Below are 24,436 nucleotides of genomic sequence, written 5' to 3'. Positions count from 1 at the left end.
TAAACTTTCTTTTCCAATCCAGTTTTTGATATTTTTAATAGAGCTCTTAGGCATTAAAAATTTTTTTTCCCTCTAAAATTTCCTATTTCTTGACCACAGTAAGGTAAGACATTAGGAGATGGAGAAGGAAATGAATTATTTCCTGAAAAGGGAGAACTGCCTGAAAAGGGAGCAGAGACACAAGAAAAATGACTAACAGTCTGCCTTCTGCACAGCACCCGTTACTTACTTTACCTCTTATTCTGTATCCAATCACCAAGAACCACGGATTTATTTTTTCTTTATCCTTCCAAAGAACAATTTCCTAAACTAAGCTCATGAATTCTGAACTATTCCAATTAATTTTAGTTATGAAGTAAAATATTTCATTGCTAACTAGCCCACATTATTTAATAGAAAATCGTTGAAATACGAATAGTCTGGTTAATTCTGACGGAAACAGACAAAAGGAGTAAAAAATTGAAAAAGGAACATCACATTTTCCATTTTAACTCTTAGTAATCTGAATTGATGAGTCCAGGTTTTCAAAGTATGAATTTAAGACCCAAGCAGGGAGGACAACAACTTTCTTATGTGGCAAAGAAACAGGTATGCTCCTGGAACAGGGACCACAGGGCTGTCACTGGCGATGTGGAGGGCTTCGGGTAGGGAGATCTCAGCTGAAGGAGGAAACAGCGAGGGCGCAACCTCACCTTGCTGATCTGAATCTGCATTCCAAGAGACGAGAGCGCTGACTGCCGGGAATGTGATGCTGGACATGGCAGCCACGGTCCCTGCAGCCCACATCATCCTGAAATGACAGCACAGGCTGAGTTCAGGCACCAAGGAGCTCCTGGCTCGAATGCAGTCAGTGGCAAAAGTACAAAGGTCTTTTGTTTCCTCTTGCCAGTTTTATTTATTTTTTTCCTCTTTAAAAATGGATTTCACACTGTGAATACCATCACTTCATAGTCTGGGTAGGGGAGAAATTCCAGGAAAGCTTCATTTCCCTATTCTACTTTTTAAAAAATCTTTGCTTCTCCCTGGTTTCCCTAATACTACCTGCAGATGTAAGCTCAATGTAAGCTCTTGTTTCTTTTAATATCATGCTTCCCCATGACATTCCACTTTTCTTTGCACTTCTTAAAGGTTCACCCTCACGCTGCCCTCAACAGAGCAGTGTGCCATCAACTGAACAAACACAGCCTGCTGCCCTCAGACCTTTGTCCTCCTCTTGGTCAAAGAGGCTTACATGCCAGTCAATATCAAGTCCGAGTGTGCACACAGCGAGGCCCTAACTGTACTTGTGACCTGCTGGACTAGACTTCCTTGGGGATAATGCTTACTGAAAAAAAAAAAAAAAAAACAAAACTCTTCACGATAACAGTCTTTATAACACTGAGAGAGTTGTGACTAAATCAGCTACTGAACCAACATTCACAGGACCAAAATAAAATTAGAATAAGAAAAACCAACAAAGTTAATCTTACCTAAAAAGTCACAAAGAACAAGTACTTCAAATGACATTCTGATCTCTTTCAGAACTAACCTCTGACCACTGAAGCATTTCCCATTTCTCCAAATCATGTCCTCCATTTAGTAATGCACAGTGAGGGCCACTCTGGTGTCTAAAATGGAGACAGGAACTCCAGTATTTGGCACTCAGGCACAAAGGGAAATGTCATACAACAAAATGGAGCTCAGGTATCTTTTTGGTGCTTTTTATTTCACAGGGCTTTTTCTGGCCTTCTTTTTCAAGGGAATCTAATATACAGTAGTAATAATGTTAGGGTACACATGGCTTTGGAAGAGATGTCAGTGTTCGCCAAACTTAAAAATGTTATATTATTACCAAAGGTCTCTCAGCTAATTATGGCAGTGAATCTTGTATTTTTGTTTGACTGTGATGCCCCTAAAAATTGACAAATATGTTTAAAAAGTAGACACAGAACTTTACTGGAGGGCTGGGAGAAAAGAGACACATATTTAATTAAGGAATGATTCAGTGAAAGCCTGTTGAGGTGAAGGTAATCTTTACAAATTACCTTAAAATTATCTAGCTCCACCCTTGCCCAACTTAAAAGTCTAAATGTTTTGAAAGGTTACATACAACAAACCAGTGAAATAACTCTTCCTTCTCATTACACTCAACTAGCTGGAGCTCTTCTAAGACACATTTGTCTGTTAACTCAAGAGAATCTAAGGGTATAAGCTTACCAGGCCTGAGCTCCAAAACCATACCAGGCCAACTGGAGCATCTGGAAGCCCAAGCCAAGAAGGACAGTATTCTTATTCCCCAACGACCTCATCAAAATGCTAAGAAAGACCGTCTGCAAAGGAAAGGAGACAACCCTGAGAAACCATGAGAACACACAGAATTTGAACACAAGCTTTGTGAACCAAATGAAGCCCACTCACTGATTACCTGGGACCTCTAAGGAAGGGTACAATGCCTACCTGTGATCTCAGAGGCTGGGCAGTGCTATGCATCTCTTCAGGGGTGGAATTTCAGGGGCTCCAGGACTGATCTGGGCTTTCAGGCCTTGAGCCTCCTCCCTGAGTAGCTAGCTTGTCTACCTGGTGCTCTACTGGCACCACCCAAAAGGTCACCACAGCTCTTATCAGTTTCCATGATTGAGAGAAGGACTCGCCTTAGTCTCTTTGGACAAATGCCAACCACTTAACTACAGGTGTTGCTGAACATTTACAGAACATGTGGGATTCTGCTGGAAGTTAACAGTTTCATGAAGTTGGGACTGTTTTAAGTTTGATTTTAACAAATATGTCCTCAGTTATATAACTAGTTGGGATAGTCCAAAGGAGAGTAGGATAAAAGATAGCTGGGTTGATCAACAAGGGTCAATGTAAAAAACAAACCAAAATCATGATCAACATGAAAAATTAACATAATTTATATTTGCTAATATAGAAAAACAGTTGTGCCTTGTCAATTTCAGTATTTGGCAGAAATAATCTCATAGTCTTCTTACTTGTCCTGGAAAGTGAATTACAGAAGAGCACTCTGCTCAGTCTGGAGGCCACTTGAAGGCAACAGCCTCTGGGCAGTCTCTTAAGATATAGTGAATTCGGGACTGGGGTTGTGGCTCAGTGGTAGAGTGCTTGCCTAACATTGTAAGGCACTGGGTTTGATCCCAACACCACATAAACAAAAGCTAAATAAACAAAATAAAGGTATTGTGTCCATCTACAACTAAAAAAAAAAAAAAAAGATATAGTGAATGCACCTAAGCACAACAGTAGACCAGGCAGAGAACGCATTCCCTGCCTCTTGTGATCCTGTATTTATAACAGATGGGAAAACACTGAATACTCCTTTAGTCACTGCATATATTCTAACTCAATGACTCTCATTTTTTTTGTCCTAGGAATAGTAGAATTGGAAAAGTTATTGTTACTTATTTCTTCTTACTTTTCACTATTAACACTGAAACATTTTTCTAGTTAATTTTGCAATATCTAAGATTTATATCATAGTTACTTACAATTTTCATTGTTTTAGAGGCAAATAAAAGAACTGACCCAGCAAGTTACAATTCTACTAAAATAGTATGAAGTTCCTTCTTAAGTCCTGAATTCAATACTCTTGTCAAAAAGGGAAAGTTTTGTGGATCATGTTCCCATCAAATTTCTGGATTTGATGTTATACTCTAATTGTATAAGGTGTGTCACAGCAGGAGCACAGGGACTGAGGCAGCAATTCAGAGGCTCTCCCTATCCTTGTATATGTGTTTCCTGTGAATACTTTTTTTTTTTAAAGCATGGGTGAAATTATACTCACCTGAGCTACGATAGACAGAATTCCTACCATAGCAATGAATGCTGCAATTTTAACAGATCCAAAGCCTATGACCTAAGGAAATGAAAGAAAATATCTAAGTAACACAGATAAGTTCTTTTAAAACAACAGGATAAAATATTGAGGAAAGTTCATAAAAATCAATGGCAAATTAGATCAGTGCTGAAACCTGAACCTACTTAACCAGTATTTTATCTATAAATTTAAGAAATCATTATAAGCAGGCACATCTTAAATTGTAAAATGTCATTTTGATAATATTTCTTACTATATAGCTACCTTGTTTCTATTTCCTCTCCACTTCCAACTTATAAATTGACAAATCTTGCAATAATATGCAACAGAGAAATTATGAAAGAAAATGGCTTGACTTTTGATATTGCAAATACAAATCTGTTCACCAATGGAGTCAGTGGCTATCAATTGTGGCTGCATATTAAAATCGTGTGGGGGGGAAAAGGGGAGGAAGTAGAGAGCAATGAGATGCTGGAGTCTACTGGAGACTGATGATATCAGACTCCAAAGTCTGGCCCAGAGACAGGTTGTTCTAAGAAGCTCCCATGGCACTTCTAATGAGTAAGCAGCAGAAGTGGACTGGCAATGACTTCTAAGCACTCTAATCTTCACATTAGCTCTAAAATGCCTAAACTTCTTAAGCTTTAAACATTAAAATTTGAAAAGGACATAATTATTAAAATTCTATAAAATTCAGAACAAGTATTTTAAAATAATTTTATATATTCTTCTCATTTTATAAGTATCTTGCTCCCAATCTCACAACTATATAAAGGTATTGTGTCCATCTACAAAGTGCTAGGGCTAGAATTCCAAATCAGTGCTGTTGATAGTAACAATATTCTATTACCATCTAATTACATGCAATTAAAAAAAATGGAACCTGAGAATTCAGCTTTATTTAGGGATTCTCAGCTTACATTTATAAATATAGAGTATTTTTAATAGTTTTATGGAGATAGTTTAAATAACATACAATTCACCTATTATAAGTGAACAATTCAAAGATTTTAGTACATTCACAGAGTTGGGTAACAAATCACCAAGATTAATTTAAAAAGATTTTACCACTCCTGGAAAAATCACAGCACCCATCAAGAGATCCATTCCCCCAGACTACCTCTCCCCTAACCTGCTTCCTGTCTCTGGCATTTTATATAAATGGAATCATATAACACCAGGGTGTTTGTGACTGCTTCTTCCACTTAGTATAGTGCTTTCACGTTGTTGTAGGGCATATCAGTACTTCATTGCTTTTTATTGCTGAATGATATTCTATTATATGGATAGAACACATTTGCTAATTTGTTCAATTAGTTAATGGATATTTGCAGTTTCTATTTTTTGATTACCGTGAATAATGATCTGTTTACAAGTTCTGTGCTTTCATTGCTCATGGATATATACCTAGGAATAGATCTGCTGGGTCCTGTGGTAACTCTACATTGAGCATTGTGAAGAACTGCTAGATTCTTCCTCTTTTCTGCAGCTACACCATTCCATACTATTTTACATTTCCACCAGGATGTCTGAAGGTTCTGATTTTTCTACATCCCTTTCTTTTTTATTATAGCCATTCTAGTGTATGTGAAGTGAAACCTTGTTTTGATTTGCATTCCCTTGACAGCTAATAAAGTGCATCTTTTCATGTGTTAATGGGTCTTCTGTGTATCTTTCTTGGAGAAATAACCTATATTTTCAATTGGGTTGTCTTTTTATTAATGAAAGAATTCTATATGTATTTTGGATACAAGATCCTTATCAAATGTAAGAAAATGGTTTGTGTTAATTACTCTTAAAAGCAAGCATAAACATAAAATAACACAGAATAATTCTGATTTGCTGTTATAATTGGTGATGGTTGTGGCGAAATGAATATAGTATAGGAAAAAGAGTTAGAAGATTAGAATTGTAGTTGTTTATTATCTATATGAAGAGATCTGATTCTTTTTTACTCTGTTCCTTGGGTTTTCCTATTTTACCTACATTTCTGTCTATATTAAGTGCACATTTAATTTAATTATAAATGAAAGCATAGTTTTCTATATTAAACACTATCTTGCCACTCTTCTCAGGAAAACCAGCAGATGAGATTTCATCAAACTTCACTTTGGGGGCTGGAGTTGTAGCTCAGCTTAAAAATGCTTGCCTAGCAAGTCCAATGCCCTGGGTTCAATGCCCAGCACCAAGGGAAATATTCATTTAAAAGTATCTACAAAAACTAGGAGAATTTATCTTAAAAGGAGAACAGTTCTACCTTTCCTGTGAAGTCAATAATAGGGCAGGACCAAATGAAAAGTAGGTCAGGTCTATGCAAGTCCAGAGACCAGAAGAACAGCTAGACAAGGAAGGGTAATGTTTGTTGTAATTATCTTAATCAGTCACCTATCTGGGTGAGGGTAAAATAGGTATATACTTCTAAAGAGAAAAATATCGGCAGAGAGAATAGATTCCATTTATTGCTTGTGAACCATCTTGAGGTCCAGAGCAGCAGCTGAGAAGCCAGCAATGAGGCTGGGTCAGCAAGATGGCTATAATCAGACCCAGGTGAAAGCTCATGGATACTGTCATGAATTTAAAACATCATGCTATATGGATGTATCTAACTTCTTAATTCATAACTGCTGAAATTTGGAAGCAAGCAAGGTATCCTTCAGTAGGTGAATGAATAAATTATGGAACACCCAATTGCTGAAATGAACTATGAAAAGAATGAATAACAAGCCAAGAAAAGACATGAAGGATGCTTAAATGCATATTACTAAGTGAGAGAAGTCACTCTAAAAAGGCTATAAATGGTACAATTCCAACCCTATGACATTCTAGCAAAGGCAAAACTATGGAGATAGTTAAAGAGATCAGGAGTTGTGGGTAAAGAGAGGGATGAATAGGCAGAGCATAAGGAACTTTAGGGCATGAAAATACTCTGACACTAAAACACTGGAAACATGTCATTGTACTTTTGTATAAACCCACAGAATGTACAACACCAAGAAGTGAAGCCTAATGTAAACTACAGACTCTGAGTGAGGCTAATGCATTCATGTAGTTCATTAATTCTAACAAAAAGACCACTCTGGTGCCAGGATGTTGATAGTGGAAGAGGCTGTGTACCTAAAACTGCTCAATAAAAGACTTAAAAAATTACAGTAAATTCTATTTCTGCTAATCCTCTCTGTATAATTCTCAAAGGATTTTTTCCAAAGTAGATATCTTGCTAGATTTTATTTTATTATTATGTTTTGATACAGGATCTTGCTATGTTGCCCAGGCTGGTCTCAAAGTTATGAGCTTAAGTGAGCCTCCTGCCTCAACTGAGTAGCTGGGATGACAGGCATGTGTCACCGCATCTGGCTTCTTTTTTTAAAAAAATTTATATATGACAGCAGAATGCATTACAATTCATATTGCACCTGGCTTTTTGCTGCCTTTTAAGTCATCATTGAATTAACTCTCTGTCAGCACTAATAACTAGAAGCAAGTTCACATTTTCTTCTCTATAGAGTTTTCCTAAATTATCCTTGGATAGATTCCAATCTTTGCTGTTACTCACGTTCAGATGCCACTAGACATCCATTACTTACCTGCCTGAGATAGAGAAAAAAACTTGAATACTGTCCAGCTTCGGGAAGATATGAAAGAAACACGGTGATGCAGATTAAGAAGACAGTAGAATCTTTCCCAACTTTCTTCAATGACTGGGAATAAGCAGAAAGCAACATAAAAAGCTAATAGATATAATGTCACCAACATTTGGAAAATGGGTTCACTAAGCTGATCTATTAAGATGGATAATGAAAGTCCAATGCATTATAAAAGGAAGTCAGTCTTAATATGAAATCTATAACCAGCTCTCTGTGGAAGTTTTAAGTTCTTATTTTAGAAGTATGTATTTCCAGGATTGTAGCTTTTTAAAAAGCACTTGCTCACCTTTGTTAACACTGGTTCACACCCCTAACAGGTCCCAAATAGCCTATAAACAGGCCCTGAAAATATATTTCTATAGATTCACTGAAGAAAATCACTTTTATCTCTTGATTCATTTTATTTTTAATATTTTTTTTTTTAGGTGTAGATGGATACAACACAATGCCTTTATTTTTATGTGGTGCTGAGGATCGAACTTGGGTCCCGCCCGTGCTAGGTGAGCGCTCTACCACTGAGCCACAATCCCAGCCCCTTCTCTCTTGATTTATAATATAACTTCTTTAAGATCATATCCACTATAGGGTTTTCATTACACCTAAGTTCATTCTAGCCTTCAAAATAATGATTTCATTTTACCTGTAAACCTAGCAGACAAAAAAAAATATGCTTCAGACCAGTGAGAGCCTTTTGAACATTACAACTTTGTTGAAAAATCCTTTTTATTTACACAGTAACTGAACAGAACCAAAAGGTGTACTGTTACTGAAGGAATGGAAAGTGCTGCTGCACAGCTAGGTCAGCATCCTGTAACTTTTATATAATTAATAGCAAAAATAGCCAATGAGGGCTGGGGTTGTGGCCCAGTGGTAGAGCGCTTGCCTAGCACACGTGAGGCACTGGGTTATATCCTCAGCACCACATAAAGATAAATAAATAAAGGTAATGTGTCCATCTACAACTAAAATATATGTATATATTTAAAACAAAGAAAAAAAAAAAACAGCCAATGTCTGTTGAGACTTTGCTTCACACCAGACACTAGTTCACTGATAAATGTGAACTGTACAGTTCTCAACTCCTCTGAAAAGTAAGCCACAGTAGTTCCACTTTACAGAGAAGCCTCTGTGACAAACTTGATCGCCATATGACAATGGTGGGAAACCCAATTGACGGGCTTCCGGGTCACTCCTGTTTCCTCTCACAAACTCCTTCTTTGTTTTCTGACATTCTGGCCCAAAAAGAACAGACAAGGTCAACCAGGTTATGCTCTGAGTGGGCATTTTAGAAAAAAATTTGATGAAATACATTTCAATTTTATTTGTATTTTTCCTAAAAGGTAAACTTGGGGGACAAAAAAGCAAAAATCAAGTCTCTGGTTCTTTTTCCCCCCACATGTATTTCGTTCAAGAATAATTTCAAACTAGAAAGGGATTGGGGAAGAGATAAGATACTTTTCTCAGCATTTTTTCTGTTAGTTAGTGAAGTATATCCTTTACCATCTCCTGACTCACCAAAAAAAAAAAAAAATTTTTTTTTTTTCATAATTAATAGTAAAATCTAGGTTCACAGCCTCTGGTCATAGTGTATGTATATTAACAATTTAGAAAATAACTATTTTACTCAGATCAAATGCATCATCCTTTTTGAATTAAAGTGAACTCACTCAGATGACCACCTTCACTTAATTTACTTAAAAAAAAAAAGAATGAAAACAACTATGCAAAATGAAACTTCTTTCATAAACTGTCATCAGAGATTAACTGGATTTTTACCTTTCTTCTCTTTTGTATGACATGCTTGGCTTAGGTACCAATTCTACATATTTTGTAATTTAAGATTTTTCTATTTTTACTGGAGAAAGCAATAGATCTATCTGCTGGGATCCTCGAGGCTGCTTGCTTATTATTTTATTTGCTTGCCATAGACAGATATTTACAAAGTGAATATTTCAATTTACCGCAAAAGGGTCTGCTTGTTTCCAAGAAATCTGAGCTCCCCAGGAAACCGGTCTCATTTTCTCTGGCAAAGATTCTGGAACAGCCACCAAGATGAAACAGATGTCCAGAAGAGCCACCACTGTGGCCACTAGCACAACGAGGCTGTCTCCGTAACTTGCAGAAAGGTATGCTCCAATGGCAGGGCTGCTGACAAGACTAGCTGCAAAAGTGGCTGAGACCTGTGGGAAAGTGCACTATCACTTAGGGTGGCACAGGTGAACACCTGTAGAGAAAACATGTTCCTACCCAGAGTCCTGCCTGCTGCAGGAGCACACCTGTGAAAAAGCACTCTCTCACCCAGGGTCCCCCAGGTGCACCCCTGCAACAATCCTTTCTCCTGGCTTTAAACAAGAAAAAAAGAATCTGTTGCATACAAATTTGAAGAATGAAAAAGAAATAAGTAATTCTGTTTAATAATTTATTCACATTTATTTACTTGTGAATAAGTTAGTTTGTTAACTAACTGGAGATATCCTAGAGAGCTATGGGGAGTAAAAAATATCAGAAATTAAAATTGTAAAAACTTACCCCATAAATAAAACATTCACTCTGGTCTTTAACTGGAGAATGGAAATGCATGGAGAAGGGTATAAAAATAATCCCTGTAGAGCTAATGATAAAACCTACAAATTTCTCAGGGAGTGTGCCTGATTCATCTTTCAAAAACCTGGCACTATTTCACCATTTGGTGACCATTTTACTAGCACCCAGAGTGAAGAAAAACCCTGATATTCTTAGGAAAAAAAACTATAATAAAAAAAGAATGCAAAATGTGTTGAGAAGTTTTCTTTCTGATTAGAAGTGAACTGTGGATTTCATAACCCTATCAACTGTCCAATACAGACCACAGAGCCAGTCAATGGCATGTACAATCTGAAGCCACACTGAGTCTCTTCCCACTGTGCTCTTACATTCCCATACTTTAGAACGCACTGTGAACACTCAGAAGCTTATTGGGCATACTCCAAATTATAACCAAATTGAGTAGCAAAAACATATCTGTAAGGTATTTAAACTTCTAATAGATCTTAACAGAATCATCACCTATGATTAGAATTATGATTCCTGGTAAGCCAATGATGTTCTTCTATCATCTTTTATCCCCCAGCTTAATTTAAAATTCAACATATTTGAAATTCTATCACAGCCAAAACACTATAGAAGCCAAAAGTCAAAGCAAAGCATTTCTGGAGACAGACAGAAAAACAAAGGGAAAAAAAAGAAGGCAGGGAGAGAGGGTGGTGATGTTAATTCCAATTTGGGAATTAAGAATTCCTTTCTTCAGTGTTTAGTGAGTACCTACTATACATCAATCGAAAAAGATAACAAAGCTCCTGCTCTTTCCACTTAATTTGAGAAGATTAGGACCACCACTGTAAATTGCAGTGGCATGTGAACAATGATGAAAGCAATGCTTAACTCTCTTCAGGTTCTGTGGGAGCACTGGGGTAGAATCCTCAGGGTTAAGGGAGCATCACCGCAGTGTCCTGAGGTGCAGAGAGAGCAAATCTATGATGTCAAAAAACTAATGACCACCTTTTGCAATGTTTTGCCTTTTTTAAAATTTAAAGAAGCCTCCTTGTTTAGTTTTTGTTATTGATGTTTTAAATCTAAATGCCTCTTCACATAACACTCAACAGGACTCCGGTGAATAAATCTAAAGAATGACTTCATCACAACAAACTCTCAGAGAGCATTAATTTACTCATTAACAGGACTATTCACTGCTGTGGCCTGGAAAAAAATTATCCTTTCTTGGTTTACTAGAGAAAGTTTAGTAATGAAGGTACATATACATTATATATTATCCTTCAATGGATTTCAAAATGCTTTTTAGAATTGAACTCACATATCCTGAAAGTAAATTGCAATAAATTCACCTATCTCTGTAAGACAGGTAGGCTGCAAGGGGCAAATGTCAAGGTAGACACTGGTCAAGGGATAAATCCAGCAGTCTACTTGCTGAATCACTGGAGCTGGCTGGGATACTTCAGCAGGGCCCTGACTCAGCTAGGATGTGCACCCACTGGCTTCTCTCAGTGCTCCATGAGTAGGCACTAATCTAAACTGCCATCTTAGGTGATGGCACCTTATGATGATGAGCTAAGCTAAGAAAGTAAGTCAGAGTCATTTCTGGTGACTATTTCAGAACTCACTCTCTCAAAAATCTTGAGAATTGCTGCTCAGTCCCATAGCTTTGTGAATAGTTTTCTGATGAAAGCAAGGGACAGAAATCTCATAAAATCACAGGGAAATGAGTGTCTCTGCAGGCATTTCCCATGGTGCAGAAGAAAGCTATGTTACTATGATGAACAAGCTCTTGGCACTCTGTACCATTCTAAGGGCCAACCCTACATGCCACCTTGAATATCCTGCCTTGTTTGAGGCCACCCTGTCAGCTTTCTCTCTGTCCTCACAACGCTCTGCAGATGCCCTTGTTTCAGGATAGGGCATGACAGACACGCATGGGAAGAATTCAAGAAGGAAAGAGAGCGAGCAGGTGGCAGTTGCGGGGAGGAGGGGCTGAATGAAAGAAAAGTTTTTGAACTACTGATATCTAAAGCTGACAAAGTAAAAATTGCTTTGTCTTGTGGAAGGGTGGACATTTGTCTACATGCCCATCCCTGATTTGTGAACTTATGCACTTAGTAACAGTGAAGGTATACTTAACTCTATTCCAGGAAGTGGGATTTAAAGAAAAGAGTAATTACCTGGGTTTCTGACATTCATTCCCCTCTAACCTATTATTCTCCACAATCCAGCCAGATCATCATTATTCTTATTATTGTTTTGAACATTTTCATTTAGAGGAATTTGGAAGAAGGGTACTATGCACACTCACATGTATGTACCAACAGGTTCAGACACGGAAAACGGGCCCGCACATGTTCATGTGGTTCATCCACATGTGCTTATGCTCTTTTTCCCTGAACTACTTGAAAGTAATTTGCAGAGTTGTGACACTGACCCAAAATGCTTCAGCTGTCATCTTCTAATAGGTCTTTCTTCTCCTACATAACCACAATACCATTTATCATGTCTGAGAATATCAGAAAGATGGTCTAATAAACCAAATTATCAAAGTCCCCTATAACTTTTGTTATTTTTCAACAACTATTTGCTGCCTGAATGAATAGTTATTTTTCTACAGTACTATAAATCAAATGAGTGCCCAAGACACTCAACCAGCTACAGAGTAACGATAGATTAACTCGCTCAGGCTCTAACACCTCTGTAATTCCACTTCTGAGTTGTATTTTAAATCTTACTTCCCAGTGAATCTCTAATAGAATGTTAAATATCACTCCAATTTAAAAAAATTAAGTCACTATCTTACCCATCCATAAGCAGTACTTCGCTCATGCTCCTGAGTGACATCAGCTACATAGGCAAATATCACAGAGAACGTGACTGAGAAGACTCCAGACACAGAAATCATCGCAAAATACCACCTATAAAAAGATTATTTTTATTACCCAGGAGAGGCATTTATGTATAGCTTTATACCAGCACCAAAGACATCATGTAAAGATTACAAACCAAGAAGTAAATACACATGTATAGGTAATGTATATTTAAAGGCAGAAAAATTATGATGAGGAGGAAGACACTGTTATTGCTCAAAGGGATACATTTGGTCTAAAAAAATGAAAAAACAAGAGAAAAAAAGAATAAAGGTACTGAGTAAAAGTTAACAGTTTTAGGTATATAGTTTCAAAGGTAGCCAACAGAATAAAAATCTTTCAAATTTTCTTGCTTTAATTAAGAAAAGGACATATATGACAAATGATTTTTAAAAATCTACATAAAAGGAAAAAGCATAACAAAAATATCAATGCAATTAAGAAGAAAAATGTCTATTATATGCACAGATGCAAACCTAATTAAGCCGGGCGCAGGTACCCACCTGCAATCCCAGCGGCTTGAGAGTCTGAGACAGGAGAATTAAAAGTTCAAAGCCAGCCTCAGCAAAAGTGAGGAGCTAAGCAACTCAGGGAGATCCTGTCTCTAAATAAAATACAACATAGGGCTGGGGAAGTGGCTCAATGGTCGAGTTCCCTGTACTCCAAAAAGCAAACAATCAAAACAAAACAAGACAAAACAAAAAAAAAAACCCCTAGTTAAAATATTAGCAAACAGAATCTTAGAAAAAAGTAGAGTTCATTCCAGGCAACAGGAATATTTCAATATTAGGAAACAGAGTAATATAATTAATCCTATTAAAACTCATAAGGAGAAAAAGCAAATAATCTCCATTCATGCTAAAAATCCATTCGATAAACTTTCATAGCCAACCTTGATTTAACAAAAGAAAATCGCTGGATAAAATAGGAATGAGTAATTTTCAACACAAAAGCTAGCCTCGCATCTAAGGGTGAAACACTGCAACATTCCCCTCACACCTCTGAGGAACAGCCCACAATCATCACTTCAACCTTATTCATTAGTCAGCAAAATTAACAAAATCAGGGAGCAGTATAATGACTATAATGGGAGGAAAAAGATAAAAAATTATTTACAGATGACATTAATATACCTAGAAAGTCAAGCAATTTTAAGAAAAAGCCCATTCTGGAATAAAACAGAAAGGGCAAGATTTACAGGAATAAAACTTACCAACAAATGTACAGATCTAAAGAATTTTAATGTACAGATCTAAAGAATTTTAAGCTAGCAAAAGACAAAACAAACAAACAAACAAAAAAACAAAGCCCAAACTAATTGGCAAAGCACAATATGTTCTTGGACATGAAGATTCAGTATCAGTAGTAGATTATAAAATGTTATCACTTGGTAGAAAATAAAATGATTATTGGAACCCAACAAATTTACTTGTTTTTATTTCTTTGGTGCTAGAGATTGAACTCAGGGTGCTCTACCACTGAGCTACATCCTCAGCCCTTTTTTTATATTTTAGTCAGGATCTTGAAGTTGCTAGGATTACAGGTGTGCATCACCACTCCTGGCCCATTTGTTACTAGAATGTAACAAATGTTGACATGAAATGCCTGTCAAAAATCAAATAAAAGTATTTTTACACAAGGCAACAAACAAACCCTATGAATCTATTAACTGCATTAAAAACCAAAACAAGTCTGAGGATGTAGCTCAGTGGTGGAGTATTCATCCCAAAATTCTCTGATTCTCAGCACCATATCAAAATACCAACAAACAAAACACTCCACCGAAAGAAATTTTCCAGATTTAAGTGTTGTATTTCCATAGAAAGGGCATTTCAGCAGCATGAATAGTGCCCAAAATACCACGCTCTGGCCTCCAGAGGATGTATAAATTCCCACCTCTCTATGGTAAATAAAGAGAGTTTGGCTACCTGCTAGATTTATTGCACTTAAGGGGAAAAACTGAACTCAAATTTAAATTCATATTATGATTTAGAATGGACTATCAGTCCTACCATACTACAGAAAAAGGTAACTCCTATCTATTATGACACAAACTATGCTCAGGTGTGCCCCAAAGCCATGAGCTGACAAAAACAGTATATTTGCAATATCCATGAGCCACAGTGGTGATGCAAGGGGGTTGTTAGCTACTCCCAAGATGGCACTCCTATAAGTGACACCATGGCAATAATATCTGCCTTTTATTTCTATTTATTTACCTAAGTAATTTATCTGAGAGTTAATTCTGTGAACCTTTTCCTTTCTCATTTATAAAATGGGCATGGATGTCCATAGCCCAAACTGGCTTTTGGCAGTACCAAACAGAACAAATGAAAGCACAGGTACAAATGCTTTGAAATGGTTTTGAAGTTACCTACAAAAGTTAAGTACAGGGGCTGGGGTTGTGGCTCAGTGGTAGAGCTCTTGCCTATAACATGTGAGGCACTGAGTTCGATCCTCAGCACCACATATAAAAAAATAAATTAAATAAAGGTCCACTGACAACTAAAAAATAAAAATAAAAAGTTAAGTATAGGTTGAGTATGCCTTTCAGAAATGCTTGAGACTAGATAGATTTTTTTTTTTCTTTTGGAATATCTACATAAACACCATGAAATATCTTGGGGGTGAGACCAAGTCTAAACAGGAAATTCATCCATGTTTCATAATACTTTATACACATAGCCTGAAGGTAATTTTATGTAATATTTTTGACATGAAACCAAGTTTGTGTACACAAACCACCAGAATGGTTGTGTCAGTGGTTGAAAATCTTTGGAGTGTGGAGCATTGAGAATCTCAAATTTTTGGATTAGGGCTGCTTAACTTCAATTATTCTCACATGACTCAAAACATACTGGTACAATAGTGAAGAGCTAAGCCACTCACCACGGGCTGATCCTCATCAGTGGGATAGGGAAGCAGGTGAAGAACACAGTGCCCAGGAGAAAAGGCTTCCTCCCCCACACGTCAGACAGAGCGCCTATGAGGGGGGCACTCAGGAAAGAGAGCAGGCCCTGGGGAAGAAACAGAAGCAAAGATTAGATTTGGGATGTGATCCCCCAATTATCTGTAATTCTTATTTTCTAGATGCATTAGTTCCCCAAACAGAATAATTTGAAACATTAAATACAAACTAATTTTTTTTAAAAATTCAAATTCACATCCTAAACATGCTATTAGAAATGGAAAAAAGGAGTTAAAAAGCTTGCTTTCTAGAAGAAATTAAGAAAAAGATGATGTGAAACATATATCCATGGTTGGGTCTTAAGATTAAAATGCACTGAGCATATGGGAAGAAGCCAGAAACTTAATTCACCTTAATAAATACATAAGGCACACTGCTTCTGTGCTCGGCTCAGGATTAAGCGGTGCGATGAAGATACCAACGAACACATGCCTATACCTCAAAGGGCTTTACAGGGATAAAATATGAGAGTATATACCTTAAATATCCAAAAGAAAAGTGGATTCTTTGTCATTAAAAAGTAAAGATTCTCCCTGACTGGAGAATCTCATTTTTTTCAGAGCTGAGGCTAAGGGAAAGTGAGTTTGAGACAAATAACATACACAGAAGCAAAGAAACTCACATCTTCCACTTGCCCATTATTTACCAGTCACTGCTAGCCACTTTTCATATCAACACTACAGATAAGGGAATGGGAGAGAGTCAGTGATGGAAAAGGGTAAAAAAATGTTGGTAATTAATGAAACAGGTGATGACACAGGCATTCATTATATTATTATATTACTTATTAAGAAAAATAATAAAATAATATATTATTTCTTACTTTTTTATACATTTAAATTTTCATAAAATATGTTTAAAAAATTTCTCTGGCCAGGCATGGTGGCACACACCTGTAATTCCAGTGACTCAGGTGAGGCAGGAGGATCACAAGTTCAAAGCCAGCCCCAGCAAATTACTGAGGACCTACGCAACTTAGTGTGAACCTATCTCAAACATTTAAAAAAATATGGGATGTGGATCATTGGTTATGCATCACTGGGTTCAATCCCCAGTACAAAAAAAAAAACAAAAAACAAAAACCTCCAAACCCTTTGCATAACATATAAATAGGACTCACCAAAATCTGACCACTGACATAATATCCTATGCTTTAGCTACACACAATGTTCGTGGTTTTCTGAATGTACCATGTTCCTTTGTGCATAGGCTCCCACTATGCCTGCTTATCCTTCCCACACTTGAACCAGTAAGCTGCCAGTCATTCTTCCTGACCAGGAACAAGAAGCACCTCTTCCTCTAGCTAGTCTCTCAGCTAATGAAGCAATATTCATTACATCATGGGGATAGGGTAAAGGGAAGGGGCATAATAAACAAATCTCCCCACATAATATACTGTCATTTCAAAACTTCATTGCAAATTCTACTTTTTGCCTATCTTTTCTACTGTATTAAAAACAGAGTAGTATCAGAATGAGGAGGCTCCTTTTCATCTCTGTACCCTGAGGTCTATACTAGAACCCAGTTGGTGAACTGAACAGAACTTTTAAGAGTAAATCAACTCACAGAAGTTTCCAAGATCACATAGCTGGGAAGAAAAAGGAGCAGATTCCAAACTCTCTTTGGCCACCAGTTAACCCCAGTTAACCCTACACGAATTGTCCAGGAGAGCAGACGTGGGTAAAATAAAGTAAGTAGAGGTGAGAGGAGAACTCAATGGAAAGTGCAGCTGAAGAGAAAAGCTTTTTTGGCTCCTATGAAATGTGAACTTTACCCATGGCCCAGGAAATGAATCTTGACTCCTGAGCCAGGATAGACTTCAAGGACATTTGATGTGGTCTCCTATCAAGAGTAATAGAAGATTAAATATATTTCCTTTAAGAGCTAAAAGATGGCAGAAGAAGGGCTCAAATTTAGGACTTGTGATAATTAGCTTCATGTATTTTAGAAAACATTTTATGTTGCTTCAAAATCTCACAAGTAACAGTGAAGAGCTGAGAAAATGAAAAGAAATTTAAGAGGGGAAGGCAGTAGAAAAAAATAAACACAAACACCATCAAAACAGTAACAAACACTTCTGAAGTACAAAGAACCCAGGAAAAGCTTCTGAACAATTTTGATTTCAGATTTCACACATTGCTAACATTGGGAATTCACATCGTGTGTGTGTGTCTGTGTGTGTTGCAGTGCTTGAGCCCTGCACATTCTCTACCATTGAGCCATGTGCCCAGCCCCATGTATGCCATTTTTAAATAACAGATATGAGAAGGCCAAGTATTAAAATGATATTTAAAATAATGTAGTTTGATAGAAAAAATTATTGCCTCCTAGATTATGTATTTAAATTTCATTTTAATACCTACTTTAAATATTACTGAAATCAAATCCTCAATGACAATAACAGATACTAAAGGTATCTTCTGTTTTATTAAGATGCTGTAACAATTTAAAAGAACACTTACTTCTTCGGAAAACATATTTCCTAAAAATCAAAGATTTTCTGCTGTCAGTTAATTTCTTTACTGCCCAAACTGGCCTTAAATCCCATCTGGCTACATTACTAGAGCTGTAGATTGAGCAGGACATTTTGTACTTTGATGGGTAAGTACTTCATAAATATTGAAGCTGCAGAGTACAATTTGCAGGTAAGAACAAAATGCTTCAAAATTAAAACCAGACTGACATGAAAGCCCTAGTCTTCATGTGAAATATAGTCAGTTCTCATTATTCACAATGGTTATGTTTTATAAAGTCACCACAAACACTGTATTAGTGCACGTGGAACTACAGCTTCCAGGGGAAACAAGGACAGTATGTGGCCTTGATCAACCTGATAGAAACACGCACATCAAGCAGCTCAACACTTCCCTGCTCTGAGTGCATCTGCAAATGATCATGAAAGCACTATGAGCGCTGATTTTGGGGTTAATACTTACCTATTGAGTAGGTGAATTCAAATATGGAATTTACAAATAACGAGATTGACTGTACTCATATCATACAACCATAACCCAACAAGTATAGGTCCTAATTTTACAAAGCAGCAACTAAAGCTCATTAAATTAAATGAAATTACCCAAAACATTTTTAAAGTTTATAAAGAATGACAAATAAAACCCACCAAAAGCAAACATACACAAATTTTAAATTAGCAGTCATCATAGAAATTCAATCACACATTTTCTTAACATATACAACTGGAGGAATATTTGATAATATATATAGTTTGGGTCAGTAGCCTTAAAATTAAAAATAGTATTTTGTGTCCCTTAAAAAATTATAATTAACTTTATAACTAAGTTTGAGAGAATCATGGTACTTCTGAAAATTAAAGTATAAAGTCATATATTTCTGAAGATTTAAATTTTTCCATAAAAACTGTTAACACTTTTGGGCAAAACTGGAATTTCCTTTAATAAGTCAAGAGGAACTTGCAACAAGTAAACACTGGTAACCCTATATTATATTCATTCTTATTGTACTGAGGACTGAACTTAGGACCTTATGAATGCTACGAAACAACTCTACCACCCAATTACATTCCCAATCCTTATACAATAGTTTAATAACAATGATTTTTAATCTCTTCTATTTCTTAAAACTAAATCAAAGAAAAATCTCACATCAATGGAACTGCTATTCTTTTTCATATAACTGACAATTACAGATCTTTTAGTGCAAAAACAATTTTTAAAACAGGCTCATCATTATGTCGTAGGACCTGAGACTTTGCACATAGTGTAGAGCTTCCTTCCCAGAGTGCCTATCAATCAGTTTAATAGGGAAAAAAAGCAAGCCACATAATGTGAAGTTAATTCAATTACATGAGGGCCAGGAAAGGAGATCTGTAAAACATGGGGAGCTATGTGCTGCAGAATCCAAGGGAAGCAATATAGGCAAGAGAGCTGGGGATTCTGAGAGATGGAGGAGGAAAGGCAAGAAAAGCAGGGAGGAGTCTCCAGGAGAAAGCAGGAAAAAATAAAAGAAAAAGGAAAGTTAAAAGGCTTTCCTGAATCTTAGAAATAAGCCACTGCTTCAAACTTCTCATTACAAGAAAGCTTAGCAGGTCTTAAAGCAACAATAATAACTGCTAGCACTCACACACACCACACTGATCTACACATTTCACAAGAATCCACCTCTCTGAGGTGGAGCTACCAGAGTTATTAAGTAGCCTATAGGCCCAGGGCTCCCAGCTGCAGAAGTGGGATTCAGCTCATGTATCTGTGTAGCTCCACAGCTTGAGCTCTAACCTCTAGGCCCATGATTCAGACCAATTATTAAACTAATTTAATATTAAGAGTACAGTCTAATAAAAAAGATCACAATATAATATATGAAGTCATCTGTCTCAAATAGGCTATTTTAATGGTTTTTAAAAGACGACAAAAGGACAATCTTTATTTCAGTTCCAAGTATTTTTTTTTTTTTTGGTGTGTGTGTATGTGCGCATGTGTATAGGTGTACTTATGAAAAGCATTCTGTGCCTAGAATTAATAACTTGAAAGATGTCCTGTTTTTTCCCTGAGATTTCTTAACATTATCAGACAATAGTTTCTGTGCACTTTATGCTAAACTACTATGCTAAGCACTACTTGATTTAAAATGCAGGGGACACTTCATAGCAATTCCTAGGACTACAGAAAACCATTAATATCCCTGGAAAAGTGTCCTGGTAGAGGAACAGAAGGTCATGTGGCTATATTCTTGAAAAAAATCAAATTGAACAGTGAAATCTACAACAGGAAGAAGATATCAGTGTCAGCGAGTTGTGAGGACCCCTCAGAGCGAACCCTCAAGCTGGCTCCCGGGGTCTTCCCTGGCAGCAATGTGAAATCTAAGTGTGTCAGTCAGCTTCTCACCATTGTAACCAAAAATCTGACAAGAACAACTTGAAGGAAGGTTATTTTGGCTTGTGATTTCAGAGGTTCTCAATCCATGGTTGGTCAATTCCACTGCTCTGGACTGGAGGTGAGGCAGAACATCATGGCAGAACATGGTAGTCAGGAAGTAGAGATTGAGAGCCAGAAGCCAGGGAAAGATATGTCATTCCCAAAGGCATGCCTCCAGTGACCCAGCCATACTCCACCTGCCTACAGTAATCACCCACTAATCCAAATTACACATCCATCAAATGGATTAGCCTACTGATCAGGAGGCTCTCATAATCTTCACACCCACCTGGAAGTGGATTGATCTTGCTTCTTTGATGTCTTGAATCTCTAGATGCTTTAAATTGGTTTGAGTCAAGGATGAAGATATCAAATTTTGTATAAAAAATAACACCTACTAACAAAAGGCTCTTATTAATAACTTTAAAGTTTCAGGAGGGTTTAAAGTAGACATTGGGCAACTGGACCAGCTATTTCAATGAAGAAAATAGTTACAGATAATGCTCATGTTGACCATAACTTTGGTGATGGTTAGTTTTATGTGTCAGTTTAGTGAGGCTATAGAATCCAGTTATTTAACCAAACCCCAGTCTAGGTGTTGGTGTTGACAACATCTATAATTAGTTGGCTCTAAGGAAAAAGAATCACTCTCAGTAATGTAGGCATGCCTCATGCAAACAGGGGAAGGCTACAGCAGCAACACACGAAGCTGCCAACCTGCTAGATGCCTTTCCGATTTCAGCCTTGCCAGCCCCCACAGCCAACCATTAAATAATTCTCATTACAATAGAGTGTGTGTATGTATACACACACACACACACACACACACACACACACACACACACACACACACACTATTGGTTTTGTTTCTCTGGAGAACCCTGACTGATACAACTTTTCTTTGCTAGTCGGACACAACTTCTGTCATATGTTTAAATTTCATAAAAAGAAAAACTGCTGTGGGCTGGGGCTATAGCTCAGTGGTAGAATGTGTGAGACCTTGGGTTTGATCCCCAGCACCAAGAAAATATAAAATAAAAAAAGAAAAGAAAGGAAGGGAGGAAGGGAGGAAGGAAGACTGTTTTAGTCAGGCATGGTGGAACATGCCTGAAATCCCAGCAACTTGGGAGGCTGAGGCAGGAAGATTCTAAGTTTGAGGTCAGCCTAATTTTGCATCAAAATTAAAAAAAAAAAAAAAAAAGACTGGGAATGTAGCTCAGTGGTAGAATACTCCCATGTTAAATCCCCAGTGCTACCAAATCAAAACAAAACAAAGAAAAAGGTGGACACAGTGGCACATGCCTATAATCCCAGGAGCTCCAGTGGCTGAGGGAAGAGGATTGCCAGTTCAAAGCCAGTCTTGGCAAAATCGAGATGCTAAGCAACTCAGTGAGATCCTGTCTCTAAATAAAATACAAAATAGGGCTGGGGACGTGGCTCAGAAAATGACTGGAAAGTCTAGGAATCAGAAGTGGAATCAGTCTGAGAATTTTTTTTTCTTTATAACTGTTAAGGTGAACAGGTACTAAATTAAAAATTGATTAAATAATGAGGAAATACTTATAAAGTAGTGATTAAAGAACTGCACAATTTCCATTGGAAAAATAAAGCATTTGAATGATACTTCACAAAAGTTAAGCGCAAAACACATGTAAAAATATATAGTTTCATTTGTAATCAGAGAAATAAAAGTAAAATTGATCGTCTAGTTGGGAATGGTGGCACATGACTACAATACTAGATACTCAGGAGGCCAAGGCAGAAGGATCCAAATTCAAAGCCAGGTTGGTCAATTTAATAAGATCCTGTCCTAGAATAAAAAAAAAAAAAAGGGTTTGGGGATGTAACTCAGTGGTAAAGTGCTCCAGGGTTCAATCCCCAGTACTACCAAAATAATAATAATAAAACATAATTTTCAAGCCACTGAACAGATAAATATCTGAAAAACAACACCTTCATGAGTGTATAATGAGACAGACATTACACAACACTGGTGGGATTGTGAGATGGCACAATTGCTCTAGAAGATATGTAAGATCCTACAAAAATACCCAACCTAGTTAGATCTTTACAACTCTAATTTTAAGAATTAACACAAGATTCAAGGTAAGATTTTTAAAAATTTTAGTATAAAATTATCTTCAATAGTTTGAAAACCATCAAGAAGGGAAATGGTAAATATATTATGGTATAATGGAATAGAATATAATCATCACAAATAACTCAGGCAAGTCCTTGCTTTGTAAGGCAGTATGTGACTGTCAGATGACAGTACAAAATGATCTTCATTATTCAATGACTGATACAAATTTTTGTAAAAATACTAAAAAATTCTCTGTCTTCACTAATAACTATTTCTAATGATTTACAAAAAAATAGTCAAATATTTATTTAGTATACTAATTTATACAATTTCAAAATCATTGAGAATTAAAGAGTTTTACTTTTTTGTAAGAAAAAAAATTAATAATAGAATTCTAGGAAGATGGTAGAGTAGAAAGTACATGGAATCTGTTTTCCCACCTAGCAGCAACTAACTTTAGTAGAATCTGAGTGATAATAATTACTTTAGAATTCTGCAGTATACTGCAGACTTACAATTTCCAGGAAAATATAATTAATTTCTATCAATTTCAGTTCTTGGCACTGCAGCCCATTTTCTACCCCAGCCCCACAGCAGGAAGCTAGGCAGTGTTTCTAGAATAATCTGCATACAACGTGTGGAGGCCAGCATTCTCCCCAAAGTACTAGAGATCTATGATCTGATCACTGACTGCTGCCTTCCATAGCAGAAATGTAGGCAGAGGCCTTGTCACTGCCCCTCCTACTGTAGCTAAAGTATCTTCTGGGGGACTTATAGGTCCAATGCCCTTTTTTCTCTTTCTCTTTATTTCTCTTGTTTTCTCCTTCTTGAAGGCAGATATTAAAGATTAGGATATTTGAAAGCAACTGCACATACACTAGTAAGTATAAGTAACCATATATCCAGCGGAAGTCACAGACTAAGAATATACCTTAAGTCTATATCTCAGGCTGATCCCTGGCCCACAGTTTAAAAAACAAAAAAGAAAGAAAAAAGAAAAACAAAACCCCCAGCAAACCCTGGAGAATCTGATCACCAGAAGAAAACAAAACCAGAACCTGTACCTGAAAAAGATCCAATAGCAGATCCAAGGACTTTAAAGTAACTAGCTTAAAGATGCTAAAGGAACTAAAGGAAGATGTGTGTGGGGAAAGTCAATAAAATGATATAAGAAGTAAATGGAAATATCATGACTAGACAGAAAACCTAAAAAAGAAATCAAACAAAACCTCTGGAGCTGAAAGATACACTAACTAAATTAAAAAAATATATACGTAGTGGTAGATGGAAAGTGTGCTTTTATTTCTTTCATTTTTATGTGGTGCTGAGGATCTTACCCAGTGTCTCACACATGCTAGGCAAGTGATCTGCCATTAAGCCCCAGCCCCCAATAACTGAAAATTTAAAGTCACTTAAAGGATTCAAAGGCAAATTTGAGCAGGCAGAATACAAAAACTTGAAAAATCAACAATGGAAATTAGCTTGAAGAACAGAAAGACGACTATAGAAAAGTGAACAGATCCTAAAGGATCCTGGGATACCATCAAGCAGTCTAAAATATGCATAGTGGGAGTCTAAGAAGAAGAAAAAGAAAGGGGAAGAGAGACAATCTGAAGAAATAATGCCTGAAAAC

The 24,436-nt window shown here is 36.8% G+C and overlaps 1 protein-coding gene across 1 annotated transcript in view; it reads right to left on the bottom strand.

Moving 5' to 3' along the window:
• Positions 1–24,436, bottom strand: part of Slc71a2 (solute carrier family 71 member 2) — a 65,584-nt gene that overhangs the window by 3,830 nt on the left and 37,318 nt on the right. The window contains exons 4-10 of the mRNA XM_078030593.1: positions 15,750–15,877; positions 12,794–12,908; positions 9,417–9,635; positions 7,396–7,509; positions 3,779–3,850; positions 2,197–2,309; positions 693–790 (exon numbers count right to left, since the gene is read on the bottom strand). Coding sequence (XP_077886719.1) covers positions 693–790; positions 2,197–2,309; positions 3,779–3,850; positions 7,396–7,509; positions 9,417–9,635; positions 12,794–12,908; positions 15,750–15,877 — 859 coding nt within the window. The remainder of the gene's footprint in view (positions 1–692; positions 791–2,196; positions 2,310–3,778; positions 3,851–7,395; positions 7,510–9,416; positions 9,636–12,793; positions 12,909–15,749; positions 15,878–24,436) is intronic.

The sequence above is a fragment of the Ictidomys tridecemlineatus genome, chromosome 13, assembly GCF_052094955.1.
Source record: "Ictidomys tridecemlineatus isolate mIctTri1 chromosome 13, mIctTri1.hap1, whole genome shotgun sequence".
Taxonomy (NCBI): domain Eukaryota; kingdom Metazoa; phylum Chordata; class Mammalia; order Rodentia; family Sciuridae; genus Ictidomys; species Ictidomys tridecemlineatus.
This window is presented reverse-complemented; position numbering and strand designations above follow the sequence as displayed.